General features: G+C 45.9%; 1 protein-coding gene across 1 annotated transcript in view; it reads left to right on the top strand.

The window, feature by feature from the left end:
• LOC119394477 (putative defense protein 2) overlaps window positions 1-20,219 on the top strand; it is a 46,295-nt gene that overhangs the window by 8,724 nt on the left and 17,352 nt on the right. Inside the window, exon 2 of the mRNA XM_037661776.2 lies at window positions 15,164-15,394. Coding sequence (XP_037517704.2) covers window positions 15,184-15,394 — 211 coding nt within the window. The 5' untranslated portion in view covers window positions 15,164-15,183. The remainder of the gene's footprint in view (window positions 1-15,163; window positions 15,395-20,219) is intronic.

Raw genomic sequence — 20,219 nt, 5'->3', positions numbered from 1 at the left:
TGCGGTTTAAGATACATTCTTTTGGTGTGGCCAGTGTCGCTGAACGAAAGGCTAATAAGGTGCCCTATATTGTGAAGCAGCGCACAATGAGACGACTGTCCGTTAACACATGTCGGCAGCGCTAAAGGCGGCAAAATGGTTTTCTGGGGGAAATTTGCGCTCCTTTGATATTATTTTCTGCCATTGTTTTCTCTGCGATATTTTTTTTTGTCTATAGTATTTTTTTCATTGCAGGTGAAGTATGCTGGCTGTAATCTTTCCTGAAATTGTCGCCGTCACCGCATACTTTTGTTTCGAAGTCAGCGAAGGAACACTATTCCTTTCAACTTCTCGCTGGCATGCTCCGCCGCTTTCAGCTATAGTGACGGCGCGATCACCGATCTGTTATCTATACTCAGAAGCACTCTCGATAGCAGTGGTATTGCGTACAAATCATTTGTCCGCACAGAGAAATTATCTCTGACCACGTGGCAAATGACTCGCTCGCTGCCGCACTGTCCTTATCGCAGCACTCGAGTTCTCGGCGTGCCTCAGGCTAATAGTAAAGATAAGTTCCACAAATGTGAAACAGGCCATTCCATGTGTAATTAATGGCTCGTGTTTTACGTGCTATTAGACTTGCTAAACTGCGCGAAATAGCGAGGACACGAGCAAGGAACATACAGAACACGACGAGCGCAGTGGTGTTCTAGGCTCGTGTCGTTCTGTATGTTCCTTCCTCGTGTACTCGTCTTTTCGCGCTGTTTAATGACGTCTCAAAGGTTGAACCAATTTAAGCACCAGAACGTCTTCCTGAATTGTTGTTTGTTAGTTCTCATTATCTCCTCAATTACGTGTACGTCAAAACCACGATATCATTGTGAGGCGCGCCGAAGTGGGAGCTTCCGGATTCACTTTTACCAGCTCGAATTCTTTAACGCACACCGCAATATATGGAACGGGTGTTTGTGCGATTCGTCCCCGTCGAAATGCGGCCTCCGCGTCTCGGAACCAAACCGGCGCCCTTAAATTTGACAGCGTATCATGTTACCTGTGTACTAAGCTAAGTATACTAAGTATACGTTAAAGAACCCCAGGTGGTCGAAATTTCCGGAGCACTCCGTCTCTCATAATGATATCGTGGTTTTGGGACGTTAAACCCCAGATATTATTATGTATACTAAGCTACCACGTAGAGTCATGCATTAGTTGAACGACCTCAAATCAAAGGTCTAGGTGCGAACGGCACGCAATGTATGCTGCCAAGTCTTTAACAGAGGCTCGGCATTCTCAACCGATCAACAAATAAAAAAACTGTAATCTTCGCTTTCATGACTGTTATCTTATCAGAGAAACGAAGGAAGTGTTCGAGTTGGTTGAAAAAGGCTTTTCTTATTGTGCTTAATGGCGATAAGCATGCCATGCACTTTAGTGAGGCGTGTATGGCATGCGATTTGTTGGAGATGGCTTCAGCAGCGAGGGCAGCAATCGGGCTGAATCCTCTCTTTTGGAATCGTGATAGCAATAATGTGTCCTAGAACACACGCTATGCTCTTCATCACTGGTTCTTCAGTTATGCTATGGGAGAGCATATATTGGCGCCCTGTGCCCCCTACCTTTGTTGGAGACTGCCGCATGTTCTCTCTTATAAGGCACACATCTTATTAAGTAAAGTCTCTATGACCTAAATATATCGGTGGCGGCGGCAGCGCACGGGAAAAGCCCGGCGCCGGCTAGTGAGCAGAAATGCAGGTGTACCGGAATGCATCGTGGAAGGTGCGCCTGCCGCATGGCTATTTGTAAGCGCCGTTTTCTAATCGCTGATCCTCTCTCGATAGTGGGTCGGCGATCGGCCTTTTCTGATATGGTCATGTGATCTTTTATCGTGGTCACTTTTCATTTCGAGTTGCCACATACCATTTTTGTATTTCATTGCTACATTCATTAACGTCGTTGTTACCTGCCGGAACACAATTAGGTGTCGCGCTGCTAAGCAGGTGGGTGTAGGTCAAATTTTCGGAAAGGAGGAAGGTGCATTCCAGTGGAAAGAAACAAGGAAAGAAAAGCAGTAGGTCAGGCACGCACACGCCAATCTTCGCTTGCCCCCATTTTACCAACAGGGGAAAGATTCCCTGTTTAATTAACTGATTAATTGTTCATTCGTTAATTCGTTTGTTCATTTACTTCAGGCATACTGCCTATCCCAGCGGGGATAGTAGCAGAAAGGGCGTGCACGTAATACTACTATTTAAATTTTACAAGAGCGAGAAGCATGTATGCTAATTGCAGAAATATGAACAAATTCCGTACTTATGCAACACTTAAAAAGTGCACACACCTGAATTAAATGCTTAGCCCCGAATACATACAATATAAATGAAAATGTGATGTAAGGTATAATCAACGTATTGAACAAAGGCGGGACGGGGAGTTAGAAGCATACATACAGGTCACCTCTGCAAAACACAGAAGTAGCTTCCAATGAATAAACAGACGAAGATGCCGGCCACAAGAGAATAAAAATGTAATGACGTTTCGGCACCCAGAACGGGAGCCTTGTTCACAATTAGCCCATTATGAACAAGGCTCCCGTTCTGTGTGCCGAAACGTCACTACATTTTTATTCTCTTGTGGTCGGCGTCTTCGTCTGTTTATTCAATGATTCTTTCTGACAAGACGGGCGTCCGTCGAAGCCTTGATTTCAAGTAGCTTCCAAGTGATTGTAGGAAATGACCTACCTCGTTACAAGTGGTTATACATGCGGGCAGACCGTCCCATTCCGTAATCGCCTGTGGCAACAATGATAATTTAAAGCAATCAGTTTTGAGTAGATATTACTGAAGAGTTCGGGGTAGCTTATAACGGGAACTTGTAGTTTCCAGGTTCGATAGGTACTTAGCTCCACCAATGAGAAGCTAGTAATTGAAAAGCTGGAACGTCATATTTTGGCGTGTGAGTTTAACGCGGTCGCATAAGGTCAGATTTCATGCGTTTTCAATAGATTCCCAGGGTGTATCAGATGAGTGGTATTTCCTACAAATAAACGCAAATGTTTCTCTTTGCACACCTTCTAGTTTATTAGTTAGTTTATAGGTAGGTGCGAACCAAGCGTCGTTAGCCTATTTGAATTAGTCTGCCCAAAGTATCATGGTAGAAGCCTCGTTGTATCGAGATGAATGGAAACCCTGTTTATTAAGAAGAGACGTTTTAACGCGAACGGCGTTACGCACTTTGCGTTTGTCGCTCCCTTTAGGTCATTTGGTATGATTAGTTCAATGTGCTTGAATTGGAGAACCTGTTGCTGGGCCTGTTGGTACATACTTGAAGAAACGAAAAAACCAGTTTACGGACGCGTACACTAGAAGAGAAGACGATAGACACTCGCTGGAACTAGCAACAGGTTTTAATGAAATCATCACACATAGCGTTCCCAGGAAAGCCAAGCGCACATGCGCCCTACATAAAACACGTGTGATTCACAAAAAAGAAGAAAGTATGACATCAGTAGCCATGTTTTTCTAAGTAATCAATCTCTTTCTTTGATAATGACAGCAAAGGTACACTGATGCATTTTTTCGAACCATGTTTCCAGATCTGATAGGCTTCAATTATTTCACGCTCGTATTGCGTGGTTCCCTTCCCAATGATTTGGGTGCCTTTCAGATCAGGAGAACAGCCGCACACCCGGCAATGAGCACGCAGGTTTGCTCCTCCTCCCGACCTGATAGACGCTTCATGTTCTTTTAGGCGGACATTAATGCATCGTCCAGTTTGTCCAAAATACACGCAGCCACATGACAATGGTATGCGATAGATAACATTTGCGATGCACGAAGTGAAGCAAGATTTATGACCGGTACAGAAGGCACTCCCGGGTTTCCGCCCATCAATCCTGCCACAGAGACTTGATAGCTTACACGGCGCAGAAAACACAACGCGAACACCATGCCGTTTGGCAACCTTTTTCACGTTATGTGAGACCTTATGAATATACGGCATGACTTCTACTTTCTTACGGTCGTCATGAGCAGTTTTGTTAGCACTGCTAAGTCGTTGTGCTTTAGTTGCCTGTTTCAGCTTTTTTAGCGTTGTCTCAGTTACCGCCTTGAAAACAGTTTTAGGGAAGCCAGCCGCCTCCAAAGTGCCTAGGGTTTGCTAAGAAATACTTCGCACTTAAAACAGTTACCGCAACCTAGGCGTCTGATGCCATGACTAGCAACCCTGAGCGACCGCAAGTCCTTGCCCCAATAATAACAGCTCAAGAAAAGGATCATGGCTGAAACTTTCCGCGTATTGCAACTAAATCAGGGGCTCATTATTGTAACTCAAGACTAAGTTATCTCTTTTGTAAATGCTCTTTTCGTGAAGCAGAGAGTGAACATATGTTGCTATTACTCTTAGCAGCCAAGGACAAAGATCTGAACGTCTGTCAATACGTAATGAAATGAAGTTTTGTTGATTTGGTAAATATGTTCCCAGAACGCTCCATGTATCGACATAAATACCTTTAGGAAGTATCACGTGTGTGTCTCTTTTTTTCAACGTCAATTTTTTCCCTGCCTCTCCTCCTCCCAAGGAGAGAAGAAAATAAAAGAAATACAGAGGTCCGCCTTGTGTTCTCTTGCTTCGTACGTAGTCGAACATAATCCAAGACCGTATAGGAGAAACGGTGCTATGTGTGAAAATGAGCGCCGTCGCGCATTTTCTTGTTATTCGGTCTTTGAAGGGCGTGCAGGGACGCGTCTACCTTTTCCTTTGCTGTGTTTGTTTAACGAGAATGGATGGGCCACCGAGGATAAGCGATAAGAGAGACACGAAACGGACAGCACTTGGCCTAATAAATTTGCATATTTAAGAGCAAGTATCCCGGAAAACGCTTTATCACGACTCTCATGTTGACTACTTCGCCCGGAATGGCTGTCATCTTAAGCAGTGCCCCGCGCGAGACTACGTTCCTTGTCCCTGAACGCAATCACCCTTGTGTGACCATGCGAGAGGATCTTCACCGGTTCGGCCAACAGCGCTGGCTGCAGCGAGAGAACAAAGGCTTCGCCTGGCGCCGTTCACGCAGCGAGGTTACCACGGGCACGTGGCTCTGCCTATTTAATAATGCATCGAAGCCGTTCGTGAATTTTTCAGCTCCTAGCGAGCGGCAAACTCTCGGTGTCTCGTTCTAGGCTCCCTGGGGGCCCCAGTGGCCGGTTGTTCCACGTTCGCCCGACCGCCCATCCCCGTCCTCCGCTTGCGCCCGTGCTGCTGGCGCACGTCATTTACCATTGCTGAGCTATTAAGCGAAGTTGGGGCTGATCATGGTAGGGCTAATTAAGCTCGTTAGCACACTTCGTTAACGTACTTGAATTTCCTCGTAATAGCGTTGTTAGTCACATGTTTGGGGGCGATGCAGGATCGTTATTCATAGAACATACTGAGGTACAGGTAATGCTGGCGCTCATTTTGCTCATATTGCTGGGAACACTACAGGAGGCACGCACCAAGGCCAACAGTGCTCGTGCGCAAGGCAAACCTACATGTTTGAAAGGCATCAATGAATGGATTATTGCAGTTTTTACATTTCCTTACAAACGCCTCCTTGGCACTATTACATGAGAGGCGAAGTTTAGAAAGGTGATTGTTCTAACTAGTGGCCGCATTTAATTTAATTTGATTTTTGGCGTTTCCAACATATCACGTGTCAGGGAAAGGTACGGCGAAATGCGGAATACACTGCCTCACAATGGCCTACCACTCCAGCCGTTGCGCGAGCATTCATGAAGAAATTGTACAGTATAGCACAATTGCGACGGTTTATAACAACCACAAGCAGAACAGTAAGGCTGCATCACGGTGGGCGAGATGCGATGGAGTTTGCTGTGTCCTCGATTTATCGACTTTATGTAGGAGACAGTTCCAGGCATTCTAGCGGCTCCTAAATTTTGCGACGTTGTGTCAGCAAGTGAACGAAGGGCCTCCAGCGTTCTTCTCGGCGAGAGGATTGGAACTGTGAAAATGTGTAGATAGTGCGTAAAACATATTTTGCTTTAGGGATTATTGAAGTTGACATGTTTCTCAGGAGTCAAAAGACGTGCAAGGCTATGTAGGACACAAAGTTGACGTTGTGTGGCATAAGCATGCTCTAGGTACAACGTATAGGTGCACCATTAGGAAGCGAGGTCATTTTACTATAATCCTCTTTCTAGATACGCAGACTTCCTCACGCAGAAACAGGAAGGTATGCTTATGGTCGGAATCACATGTGAAGCGACTTGGAGTCATCGATGTGAGCTGCATGTGCTGTGCACCAAGTTAAACATTAAGGGCTGTAGTGAACGTGGTCACCAAAACACACATACAAGACGGCGTACTACTAATCTTGTAACAGGATAGCAAGGTGGGCTGGATGGTATCGCATTATGATACAAAACTGAACGCAAATTAACGACGCAGGACGGAGAAGGGAAACACACACCACAAGAGCTTGTGGTGTGTGTTTCTCTTCTTCGTCATGCGTCGTTTATTTGCGCTCAAAGTTTTATATCATAATGCTAATATTCCGACATCGTCTCTGAGGTTCATTCTTCGACACCGAAAACAAGTTTCTCTTCCCTTGGCATGGAGTCGGCAATCGACATGTCTTATGTACCTACATAACGAGGCACGTACTAGAGTTGAAACGAAACAATACCGTGCGAGCCAAAGGCAGCTGAATGTACAACTTGAATCACACTTGTCTAGCGCTTCCGCGAGGCTGTGGATGCATAGATGGATGGATGCTATGAGAGTCACCTTTCTAGCGGGGCGATGACATGTGCGCCACCAGGCTCGACAAAAAGAAAAAAACAAAACACAATTTTCTTCTTGGTTGGCCTAATATCTTCTCTACTACGATTAAATCGACCTTACTATAGGAAAAAAAGGAAAAGTTCAGAGCCCAGCTCTCTGACCCTTAAGCCATATTTACCTTATTTTTTTTCACTATTTATTTTTCTCCTTTCTCTCTCATTTTCTTCCACCAATACTCTAACCGTCTCTTACTTATTTCAATCGCGAGTGTGTTCAGCTTTCCATCGTTATCCCTAAAACCCAAGGATTCATGTGGGCTCGTGCCCAAACGTACACCTGGGTGGATATCTCCACATTCAGCCAGAACATGCTCCGCCGTTTCCTTATCTTCCCCGCACCATGTGCATTGTTCTTCTTTTTTACTGAATCCCGCTTTATAACTACGCTTTCTAAGGCAGCCTGACCTTGCTTCAAACAGCAAAGCGCTTCCCCTTGAATTATCGTAAAATGCCCCCCTCTTTATATCGTTTTTGCCCTTTCGGTAATTACTCGGAGCCGTTTTTTATCGTTGCTATCTAATAAATCCTCTCCGCCTCTCTGACTTTTCTCTTAACGCTCTTTGTTGCCATATCGCTTACACTGCCAGCCGTATACGTGCTGGTGAGCCTCCTAGTTCTTCTTCTCCACTGTGTGTCCACACTCTTCCTATACAAATAGCGGAACAGCTTCTCTGCCCATCTACTCTCCTTTATATTCCTTAGCCTTTCTTCGAACCTCATTTTGCTCTGAGCTTCCCTCGCCTCAAAACCTGCCCATCCTATATCGCCCTTTACAGCCTCATTTGTCGTCTTCCCGTGAGCACCCAACGTGAGGCGTCCTTCAGTCCTGTCTACGGACTAGTGATGCAGAACTATCGATGGCACTATCGATACTATCGATAGCTGAGTCACTATCGTACTATCGATAGTAAAGAATACTATCGATGGCGCTATCGATAGTAAAAAATTCGATGGTACTATCGATAGTATAAAACCAACAGCACGAACTCATTGCAGAATAAACTTCATTCCCCGCGCGCGCGGTACATAGGGGAGCCGGAGGAGCAGGCTAAAGGGCAAGAAAGTTGGCATACTTGTGTTCTTCACCTGAGTGCTTTGCTTACACATGATCATAAAGTCAAACTATTCAGTTGTAGCGGAAAGGAAGGCGTTACATGTAGTGGAGCTGCGCAGCTTCAAAGTTATATTGCTCTTTATGATTTCAAAATACAAGAAATATCATGAACTAAGTTTGGTAATTGTAAGATGTAACTGGTTGCTTTTGGATGTGAATTTATTGATTTATTGATGGACATATTCCGCCATTTTCACTGCGGAAATAATTTATTTCTTTTGCCAAGAATTGCTCATAAATTAAGCGAAGCTGATAGTAGGCTATCACAAATATTTTGGCAATATGGCCGACCCGTAACAGCATCCTTATTCTCACCACTATCTCACCACTGTGACGTGGTTGTGACGGTGAAGAATGCTGCAACAAGACTTGGAAATATGGAGCTCTTTATTTGGGCGATCTTGTGACCAGGAGATCAAAACTCAAAATACAAGCGATACAGGCTGCGCACTGAGAGCGGCGAGAAGAGTCGTCGGCCGTCGAGCCGACGCCTGTTCGATCGTCGAGATCATCGGTGGAAAGCGTCATCTTTTGTACATCAGTCATCGAACCTTACAGCGTTACCGCTGGTGCTCGCGTAAGCTCTCGAATAATCTTGACTATTCGCGTCCGGCGGGTAACCTTAACACACTGATCTCAAACAATCGTGAAGATTCTCAAACATTACGGCGCGGTCTGCGTCAAACGTTCCTAACAGTTTTCGTGGGTGAAAGCCGATTACATCAAAACAAAGCAATAAACACGCGTGGCAGTAATATCGCTAGTAATATTTACCAAGGTACTACCGAGTGCACTATCGATAGTTTGTCGATAGTAGTACTATCGATAGTTTGTCTGCACTATCGATAGTTTCAAAGAAACTATCGATACTATCAATAGTCAATTTACCGATAGTTCTGCATCACTACTACGGACACACCAGCGTCGCCTACCGGTAGCCTTATAGTTGGAGATAAGTTGGACACGTTTGCCATGAGCAGGCGGACTCTCATGGCCACCCGAGGTATTATCAGCGCCTTGGATTTCCCTTGTGTCATGACTGCAAGATCTGAAGTCCTTTCTTATTATTGCTTATTTGCGTGCTGCGTGTGCCATTGATGCTGCGAAATAAAGCACAAACTTTAAATATTTGTAATTATGCAGTATAACAATTCCGCATATCTTTGCCCAACACGTTTAGAGACTCTGAAGCAGGCAGATCAATATTCTTCGTCATAGGTTGTAGCTCATGTAAAACTGAAGCGGTGTGCTGGGGGTAATTCAATGAGAATGGGCAAAACACTCGGAAGTGGCAGTTTCATTGTTTTTCCCGTTGTCGTCGCTATTTATTCTCACTCGTTGCTGTAATATTTACTGTGTTTTATAACTTCCTTTTTACTTCACCGTCGTTGTCGTGCATGTGTCCCCGTTAATTCAACAGTGACTATTGCAGATGTGTCTAACAATGCATGCTTTTTTCTTATTGATCCGATTTAATCATGCCCTTTGTATGGAATTGCTGTCTGTGACTTCCCTTTTCAATTTCTAGTCAAATGGCGCAGTTTTTGCAGCTTGGTAGAGATAGAGGCACCGCCATTGTGAAGTGTCACTGGGGCCTTGTGTGATACCAGGCGAGCTTATTTGCAGGGTCTCTGCAGTAGAGATGGCAAGACAAGGTAGATATATCCTATAGTCTCTACTAGGGATGTGTAGAGACGCTGCAAATCCACTTGTGATTGTTACTGATGAAGCTATTTTGTTTTATCGGTGAATAGGACTGTACCACCGGTGATGTTCGTACAAAAATCCTCTGCAACTTCGATCTCACGGCGGTTTTGACAGAGTGCAAGGGCCTTGAAAGGATGACGTTGCTGGGCACATTAGCGAAGACCCTGTAGAGTTCTCCATACACGAGACAGTGGCTTGCGTGGGTCTAATGACTCGCAAAAGCTTTTCCATCTTTGATCCTGTAGCTTGTCTATTCTGCGCTGTATCTTTTTTTGCATACGCCTTGCTACTCTAAGATCAAGAATTGACTTGGTACGCCTGTACCTTCTTTCAGCACGTCTACGTAACGCACGAAGCCTTTCTAATTCGATGTCAGCTTCGGTACGCTTCCGTGAATGCGTGAAGCTGCGCGTACAATCTTGCATTGCGTCCGCAATTACTTCTAATCTGCGCAGGCAGTGATTCTTGCATGCGTCCTCCACTTGGTCTTCATAAAGCGCCCAGTCAATATTTCGAGAGACCAACGAGGGCGAAGCCCCTAGGCCATCAATTCTCACATAGGTCGGAATGCTTTTATGCGATATCCCAGGTCCACGGGATGTAGGCATGGATGCTCCATTCTCTATGGAAGAGCTAGAAGCTGCCATGACACTCTGTAGGCGTTCCTCTTCACCAGGGCCCGATGGAATAACGTATAGTGCTCTGCGTCACTTAGGCCAAGCAGCAAGACGACAACTGTTAAACTTATTTAATCGGTCATGGGAAGATGGCGTCGTACCTCAAGAATGGAAACGCAGCCGTCTGGTGCCACTGCTCAAAGCAGGAAAATCACCTCTGGTGCTGACATCTTACCGGCCTATAGCTCTCGCCAGTTGTGTTGGGAAACTCATGGAGCGCATGATTCTCACGCGCCTGGAATGGTTCCTTGAACGGCACGACGCTTACCCCGACTCCATGGCGGGATTTCGACGAGGCCGTTCATCGATTGACAACGTCATCGATCTGGTGTCATCAGTAGAGCAGCAGAAATGCAGGAAACGAATAGCAGTTGCGCTCTTTCTTGATGTGAAAGGTGCTTATGACAACGTTTCCCATCAAGCTATATTAGACACGCTTCTGTTAATTGAACTTGGAGGGCGAATATTTCGTTGGATCCGAAGTTACCTGACACGAAGGTCCTTTTTTGTAGATACTGAAGATGCCCGACCTCCGACCATTACACGTGCCGTGGCGTCCCACAAGGCGGTGTTTTAAGCCCGGTGCTATTCAACCTTGCTCTGCTTGGCCTGGCTGAGGCGCTCCCGGAAACAGTCAGTGTTTCGCTGTACGCTGATGACATCTGCGTCTGGGCATCAGCAGTGACACGCCTGCAGGTTCGTGCAAGGCTACAGAGGGCAGCGTCACAAGCATCTGACTACCTTCGCACGCAAGGCTTAACAATCTCAACAGAGAAATGTGCGCTGGTGGCCTTCACGCGAAAAGCGATGACCAGTTACCCAATATGCATTAATGGCCAGTCTATCTCCTACAAGCGAAGTCGTCGTTTTTTGGGTGTCATTGTTGACCGAGACCTCTCCTGGAGCCCTCACGTCTCGTACTTGAAAGCGAAACTCGTATCTATTGTCCACGTCCTGAAATTCATCGCCGGAAAAAGATGGGGTCTGTCACTGAGTTCCATGCTACAGCTATGTCAAGCACCTTTTATTGGACTACTGCGCTATAGCTCTCCTCTGCTTTCTAAAACTTGCGTGTCGAATATGCGAGTACTTCAGAGCGTGCAAGCACAGGCACTACGTGTTTGCCTCGGTCTACCACGAAGCACCTCAACTGCCGGAACAGTTATATTGGCTCTGGACCATCCGGTTACGACGTACGTCACAACCGACGCTCTGAGAGCGCATGTTCGACATATCTCACGGATGGTGTCGAACCATCTGCCGTACCTGCCAGAACAACGACCACAGGCGTCGTTCTCCAACGTCGTCAGCTCTCACCGCACTTTGCTACCATCGGGTTTCACACCCTCGGCGCGTTCGCCATCCGCCTTGTGGTGCTTACGTCAACCCGAAGTGCGCCTTTCCGTCCCAGGAATTAGAAACAAGAAAGATATTTCTACCTTGGCCTTGAAACAAGCAGCTCTGGACTGTTTGCATACTTTTTATGTTGACAGAATTCACGTATTCACGGATGGCTCTACCACCCAGACCAGCTCCACCGGCGCCACCGTCATCCCATCACGACACATCAACATCGCTTACAAACTTTGTCACGTGAGCACATCGACTGGTTCGGAGCTTGTTGCCCTGCGAGGTGCCGTCGATTATATCAAGCAACAACCGGCTGAGCGATGGGCAGTATTCTGCGACTCAAAGGCGGCTCTACAATGTCTTTCGTCGGCACTTCGTCGCGGATCGTACGGACAACTTGTGTGGGAGATACGAGAGATGCTGCACTATGCGACTGAAAGAGGACACAACGTTGTGTTTCAGTGGATACCAAGTCATTGCGGTATCTCCGGCAACGACCTCGCCGATGAAGCTGCCAGAAAAGCACATGTAGAGACGAACCTTGTTTCTATACCGTTATCTAGGATTGATGCGGCTCGATACCTAAATAAGCTGGCGCAGAACATGACACTGCAAAAGTGGCAAACATCACAGTTCACACACCATCGACTGTATTCTCTCGACCCATCTCTACGACTGCGGCTACTACCTGGTCTTTCCCGGGAAGAAGATACAGTGTTGTGCCGTCTGCGTCTGGGTGTAGCGTTCACCAACGCCTACTCATTTAAGATAGAGATGGCCGACAACGCCGAGTGCAACGACTGTGCCGTTGAGGAAACGATTGAGCACCTTCTGTGTTACTGCCCGACATACGCAACCGAGAGGCTTCACCTCAGCACTGCACTAAATCAAATGGACGGAAGCGCTTTCACTGTCGCGAAAATATTGGGACCATGGGGCTGCCCATCACAGTTCCGAAAGGCAACGAAAGCGCTGTTGCGTTTTCTTAAGGACACCGGACTGATTCGCCGTTTGTGATCTCAAACGCAGAACTCTTACGCCGGCTGAAAGAGTGACTTTTCTCTCCTCCTCTCTATCTTTCCTTCCCCCTCCCCCCTCCCCCAGTGCAGGGTAGCCTACCGGGCTCAGCCCTGGTTAACCTCCCCGCCTTTCTTTTATTCTTATTCTCTCTCTCTCTCTTGTTTTATCGGATGAACGGCACCACAACGTGTATTGTACAGAAGGCGTATTCGTGCTATAATGTTTCGGATTCGCCTTCAGGACAGTAACCCACAAGACTTTAGGGAGAACTATAGGTCGACGACTAGAGCTGGTAATAAGAGCTGCAGCTTACGTAGGTTTGTTGGCGTCTCCCTCGAGCGTTCTGACACTAGGCATTTGTATTCTCCGCGTAGCGCTGTTGCAGAAAACCGTTGATTCCATGGCAGTCCAATCAAGCACTCGTCCTAATCTCCGCCTCCAAAGAGGACAAAGTTAAGCACCGCCTCTGTTCCATTCCAGGAAAGAGCGAAGCGGGTGCAACAGGCTTTTTCAGAGGCGATCAAACGCTAAAGAATAAAATACACAGAAAGGGTCTCTCAAAACGCAATGAAGGCACCTAACCCGAAACCAAGACGACGAACATTCTCAGAAACTTGAAAGGTCAGTCTGTACTTCCCCTGTTAGCGGCACGGCCACTGCGACCCTATCACTATATGCCGGGCCATGAAAAAAAAACTTCGCGAGGTGTCTCTCAGACGCACAGTAAAGGACGCTGGTGCTACAATGTATCGTTCAGCACACGGCGCCTCCATTGTTGCCGCATGCGGTGCGCTTCGTGAGATATTTCGCGATTCACCATGAAGTGCAAATGTCGCTACTTGATTTTCATCTTCTGAGCTGCGCTAAGCCGCTAAAGCTCATTACAATTGCCGAAAGAATACATACCCGCGTTTGACCTTCTCGCGCGCTTGAAGCGTATTCTTTCAATGCATGCTGCACGCTCTTGTTTTCGTACAGCATTGTAGTGTTTGCTGACCAAAGGTAGTGATGGTTCGTTGACGAATGAGGTGTTGCAGTTTCCCCGATAAGTCGCGACTGCTTTAGTGTGGCCTGTAGTAAGATGCTCAGCGAAAACATTTCTTCTATCAATGCAACTTCTAAAACATCTTGAATGCTAACAGTTAGCCAGGAAAATCGAAACGTATAAGGACGCCGATTAGAAAAAGAAAACGATTTTGTCACGCCTGTGACTCTGACTACACAACGCCGTATAAAAGGCAATGCGCAGAACGGGAAGAACGCATAATCAAGCACATTTTTTATTTGTAAAAGTTGCTTTTTTTTCATTTGCTGTCTTATACAAGCCGGTGGCGCCTTGGTGACACTTGGTGCCGACAAGACGACATATGACTCACATTGGTAGAAATGGCTCAAAAAATCACCAGTAACAACGTGCGTTCTTGTACAGGGTGTTTTTTTTTTTCACTTGAGTGATGTAAATCGAGAGCCGAGTGTAAGGGAGCACAAATACAGAAGCTGAACAGCACAGAAATTCCTTTGCATAAGGGAGGGCGAATATGAAGAAGAGAACGAGGATAAATAACAAGAAATTAGAGAGGTAGTCTGTAGCAGAGCACACGCGATCACTGGTGTATAGTTGCCGGTCGTGTAGAATTTTGCAATAGTACGATAATACAGGTCTATTGTTCGTAAGAGCTGCAATAATACACGCGTAGCTCCCCGCTTCGAGCGTTAGATGGTAATCATGCTAATGCATATTCAACTGGCAATGGTTTGCGTTACAGTTGTGAACATTTAGTGCGGGCACTGTATTACTCGCAGTCGCAAAAAGAGGAAAGCCTAAATATTTTCTCAATGCCATAGTCACTACACCGGTGGCTCTGTCAGCATTTTGACATGGAATGCGCTATGTGCAGGTGGTCCTCCTATTCATAGCCAACAGAAAATGGTGGCATCTTGTAGGATACAGAGGTACACCCGAGGGTTGGGGCTGTGTAGTCGGTTGTTTTGAAAACGTCGTGCACTTCAAACTGTCGGTGTGTGTTTGTCATTTATCATTGAGTACTAAAGTGAAAGAACGCTGTTTTAATCGATATAGCAAAAGTGGTCGTTCTGTCTCAACTTAGAATATCTGGACGGTAAGGGGCATAAGTAAGCGGTACCGTTCAGTGGTTCAATATGTGCAATATCTATGTTACATATGAAGAATGACTATTGCAGTACTAACGGGGGGCAAGTTTGACGGAGTGAAACAAATAATATTTTAGGCGGTCGCGATTGGTATACGTTTACGTTTGTGTTCAGGCACGTACCGTGTATTCCCAGTGTTTAATCTCTCCGGGGACACCGTTTAATCAGGCTGAATACGGCACTCCGCAATGGGTGCATTATTTTTTTCTTGAAGTTATGACAAGAGTTCTGCGAACATCTTTTCTCTTGTTAAACGAACATGCAAATGTACAGCACACAGTTTAGAAGACACATTGTACTTGCAGGTCTTTGAACGCAAACAACCATGCACCGGCCAGTTGTACTATGGACCGTAGCAGTCTTCTTGCTAACATCGGTCATCGATAGGGCTCTGGCTTTGCCTAACGGAGCTCCTGAAGGCACGTGTGATGACTTGATGCCTTACCACGACGGAGCCAAGCAGCTCAACGGTAGCGACTCTCCGTATCGGCTGGTGCAAGAGAAGGCGACCTTCCAACCTGACGACACCTTCACAGGTGGGTACGCGACGATAAGCGAAGGTAGGCTTTTAAAATGCAATAAAGAGGACTCAGGTTCCGTTTTGTGCAACAGTTGAGGCTACTCCTGGCATTTCCTTCTTTCTGAGGCCCACGGTATTATGACTTTGAGCCGATTGGGGTAATGGAATTCTAACCTCGATGTCCTTATAATATGATAGGGGGAACAGTGCCGTGTTCAGGGACGAGCCACATACCATCCAAATCTTTGAAATATTACATCATTCGCGATGGCAGAAAGGAGGTATCGCCGTGTGCACGATTTTGAAGATACTGTCAAGCCAGAAGACACCGCTGACGATTGCTCTAAAACTACCCAAATGCAATTACGGATTGCGTATGTTCTTCGATTAGCACTTAGTACTGCGAACGCATTCTCACGCAGTCGTGCAAAAACGCTGTGACACGCTACTTAACCCCTTAGCCTGAAACGACTTTAACACGAAGGTGTTTTATGCCGGGGCTCACCAAAACTTTCGTGACGTATTTCCGTCAACGAAGTACGGCAGCAAAATGAACGCCATCAGATGGCAAAGAAAAAAAAACTAAGAAAAAGTTTTGTTGATGGGAGTTGAACCCATGACCTCTCGGTTCGCGACGATTTCTGGCGGGCGTTTAGCCCACTGAGCTACTGCCACACACATTACGGAGGCTACGTGAACGCGCCTTTTATCTTGCACGCTTTCCTCTAAGAGTGCTCTTATATTGATGGATGGATGCTATGAGCGGTGACAGCTGTGCCACCAGGCTTGAAAAATAAACGTGCCGTTGCTACGAACGTCCCATTCGGCGCGTTTCCAATACAAGTTTAATTTCGTCAACGTTTAACACACCGTGAGGAGGCGGCTTTAGCCCAATCTCGCTCATAGCATCCATCCATATCAAAAAATGGCTCTCCGAAGCTCGCCTGACTGTCGCACCGCGTTCCGCGCTCGCCCTGTGAGAAGTAACGGCTAGGCTAGAGGGAAGACTCGACGTGCGTAGCGTTTCTCTTCGCATTTCACGACGCTTTGAAGGAGTGAATAGTATCGAGTATCAGTGCTTATTATGTGCTTGTTGGTGGCATCTTTGCGCGGGATTCACCATATGCGATGTCCACGTATATGTTAAGAACTTCAGCTAACGCAAGGGTTAAATCATGATCATGGGCGTTAGTCGTCGGTACGGAGATATGCCACTAGGCGTCAACCTGAGTGAGATGCGTCTACATCAAGCGGTGCTATATCTGCCAAAGAAGAGTAGACATTGTACGAGCTCTCATATACTAATGCACTATAACAAGAAACTACTTCTGTGGCGACACGTTTCACTTTCGTGCTATACCGATTCCTATGACTGAGGGATCAGCCATCATTTTTTCTATTAAGGCTCAGTATCATCATCATCTTAATCGCTATCATCACTATTAAAGCTTATATTATGTCTACTGCAAGGCGAACGCCTCCCGCAATGATCTCCAACCCAGCCTGCGCTGCGCGTGCTTATTTCATTTTACCGTACTTCATTTTTTAGTTGGTACTTCATTGCACAAGAAATTTAAAGCTTGTAAAAAGAAACTAGCGCACGAAGAGAGATGACATTACACGAACTGGCGCTAGCTTCCAACTCAGTTTTCTTTTTCTTTCTTTTTTTTTGGGGGGGGGGGAATTCACGCGCTAAAGTAATGACACAAAAGATAGAAAAACGCTAGCAATGCGAAAAAAAAAAAACAAGAAAACCTGATGACAGAAGTGAACCGTTATCTAGCAGGCAGCAGCCGAAATGGCTTGTCTTGATTACACCTGCATTAGCTGGCAGTTGTAATCACCACTAAGAAGCTAGATTATCTATTTGTGGTGTTGTCTGCTATACCACGGTTCACCTTCGTTATGACGTTTCCTTCTTTTTTTGCGCAGTACTTGTGTATTTCCTGTTTTGCTTGTACATATTCGCATTTCTGTCGCAACTAATGTGCGTGCTTTCTGAAATAAACCTCTGGTGGAAGTCAGATTTTTCTATGCTGAAAAATTCAACATGTGCAGCAAAAGTATCGTAATGTGTGCTGCAGTGTCCAATGTCATATGAGGTGGTGGTGACTCGCTATGTAAAACGTAAAGGCACTGTAGCTGCCCCTTTTAGGCTGTATGCCTTAAATAGGCCTTCGAAGGCAGTCGTTTTCTTTGTGGCACGTGATACCACATTTACTTATGCTCACGGCACGTTACTAACTCTTTCTAACTATCACTTTAAGTTCTTGCCCGCTACAATGCGATAAAACGCAAAAACAAAGCCATAGGGCCTACTTCATTCCTGTAAGCGGCAGCGGCCAATTTAGTGATGTTGGGTGATTCCACGTAAGATCGAACAAACGATGGCTGATCGACCTCATCAAATTTATTTCAAATTTATATATTATTGCCTGATGAGTGGAAAGAAGAGATCCGCAATTTGTTTTGCCGCCAAAAATTTTTTCGAACCACAGGAAATCAATAATGACGAAGAGGTGGAGTGGAGCGCTCATCCGCTCTGCTGTTTGGCCAACTTTCGTTATGAATTGCACAAAATATATTTAAGTAGGTAGCTGAAATTTATTTACCTAAATAGATATGCATGTTTTTGCTTCGGCTGAGGTATTTTTAGTTTTTATGCGTAGTGCAGATGTTTTTATAAAAAACCTCAAAGATGGCCCAATTGGCAAAATTTCTTACTTTGAAGGTCTTTATCTCAAAAAAGCCTTGTAGCAGAGCTACAAAATTCCGCATTACGTTCTTCACATGCTTATCTACCAAAGTGTCAAATCTTGAATTTATATAACTTTTCAGTAAAAGAGATATGATCGGGCTAAGTTCAAGAAAACACCGAACAATGAAAATTTCTGACGACAACTAAAAAAAAACCCCATTTTTTAAATTTCGTAAACTTTGTCCACTTATTCTCCTCCACATCAGCTTTCACAATCAGTAAAACATGTGCATAATGTCGTTGCACTAATAGTTACGGTTGCCTCCATTGAGACCCTTAGGCAAGGATGGGCAATTCCGACTTCTTGCCCAGCAAGTGTATAAAAGCAGGCAGGATTGAATTTCTTTTATTAAAAGGCCAGCAAGGTACCTAAAAAGGCGTCCGCCGGCCCTGAAGACCTTAATTTTGAAAATATTTGGTCACTGCAGCGGCCACGAGCGCGGGGCTACCGATCAGGCGCGCGCGCACCCGAGATGCTCGTTGTAAGAGACGGCGCAGTGAGAGCTCGTTTTCGCGTTCTCAGACCGATTGAGTTCAAAACAGCAACACACTCTCGGGTGATTTGACACGCACGTGCACCGGTAGGTCGCAGCGATCTGGTTAATTGCGTCGATTTCTTTTTCAGGGGGGCATAAGAATGTCATCGTCAAACTGTGCGTTCCGTGAAGATCTTTCATTGCAGTGGTAGCAAAAGCACGCGTAGCACAAGTAGTCCGTCTCACTGACATTCACTGATCTTCGGGCGCTAAACGTTCCTTCAAAGCATTTATGTCTAGGTCGGTAACTCTGCGAAATTTTGGCTTCTTTGGCAATAATTAAAGGAGTACTGACCACGATTTGAGACATCGCAAAAGGGACATTTTTTGCTTCGTTGGTAATACAGTGTCCACGCTGTCCACACACTGGAGTCGGGAACACGTAAAAATATTTTAATTTGACTTTGAAGTTTTCGTCGCTGAGCATTTGCAAGCCAGCCACACTGCAAGGACGTTATCCCGACAAGTCAAGACAGTTCTTCCGAGTTCGCGGCTTCTGCGTCCTGCATGCAGCCTAAGTCGTAGAAATCACTGTCAGGGTCACTGGACGACAATTTACTCATCGTTGTCTATTGCACCACGAGCAGATGACGGATTTCCCGCTAGGACGTCGCAAATATCTGTATCTCCGTGACGTCACACTGCTATGAAACGACACTGAGAAGCCACCCCCTCGATATCGAAACGAAAGTTGTCTTTTTAAGGTGGCGCTACTTAAAATATATAGGATGCATTCCCAGGCACCACAATAGTCGTTTAGTTTCTCGACACCAGTATTTTTAATTTAGAGCAACATTACGAATTTTTAAAAATTCGTGTCCAGTACTCCTTTAAGCTCTTGGGCTTCGAAAAGGTAGGTCTCCACAACAGACTAATTCAGAGCTATACTTTCTCGTCATGAGACGCACAGGAGGAGTAGAGTAAGAGCAAAGCACAAGAACTATCCGCGCCGAATGAAGTGTGAACAGCGCACCGAACGCGCGGCCAGTTCAGGCCGTCTGCTGCCGACATCTAATATAGGCAAGCGCATCCGGTTACCGATAGTTTTGCTTTTCTTTCCTTTGACAATCCATATTTTGCTTTGCCACTGGAGCGCCACGTTCATGCTTTCCACTGATCGCAACTGGCGCAGCGCAGTTTCTGTGGCAGCAGCGTGCTTGAAGCGAGCGCAATAGCTCCTTTAGAGTTTTCATCTTGCTTCCATCTCCGCCGTGTTATCAGCGCCTAGCTGAGATGCGAACAGAGGTGGATAGAAGCGAAGCTCCAGTGCACGTGCGTTTCAAGTCACCCGAGAGTTTTGCTGTTTCGAACTCAATCGGTCTGAGGACGCGGAAACGAGCTCTCACTGCGCCGTCCTCTTACAACGGCATCTCGGGTGCGCGCGCGCTGATCGGTAGCCCAGCGCTCGTGGCCGCTGCAGTGACCAAATATTTCAAAATTAAAGGTCTTCGGGCCGGCGACGCCCTTTTTAGTCACCTGCTGGCCTTTTAATAAAAATAATTCATCCTGCCTGCATTTTTATACACTTGCTGGGCAAGAAGTCGGAA

Source organism: Rhipicephalus sanguineus, chromosome 5 (genome assembly GCF_013339695.2).
Source record: "Rhipicephalus sanguineus isolate Rsan-2018 chromosome 5, BIME_Rsan_1.4, whole genome shotgun sequence".
NCBI lineage: Eukaryota > Metazoa > Arthropoda > Arachnida > Ixodida > Ixodidae > Rhipicephalus > Rhipicephalus sanguineus.
Note: the sequence above shows the minus strand (reverse complement) of the source record. Positions and strands in the feature narration are given on the sequence as shown.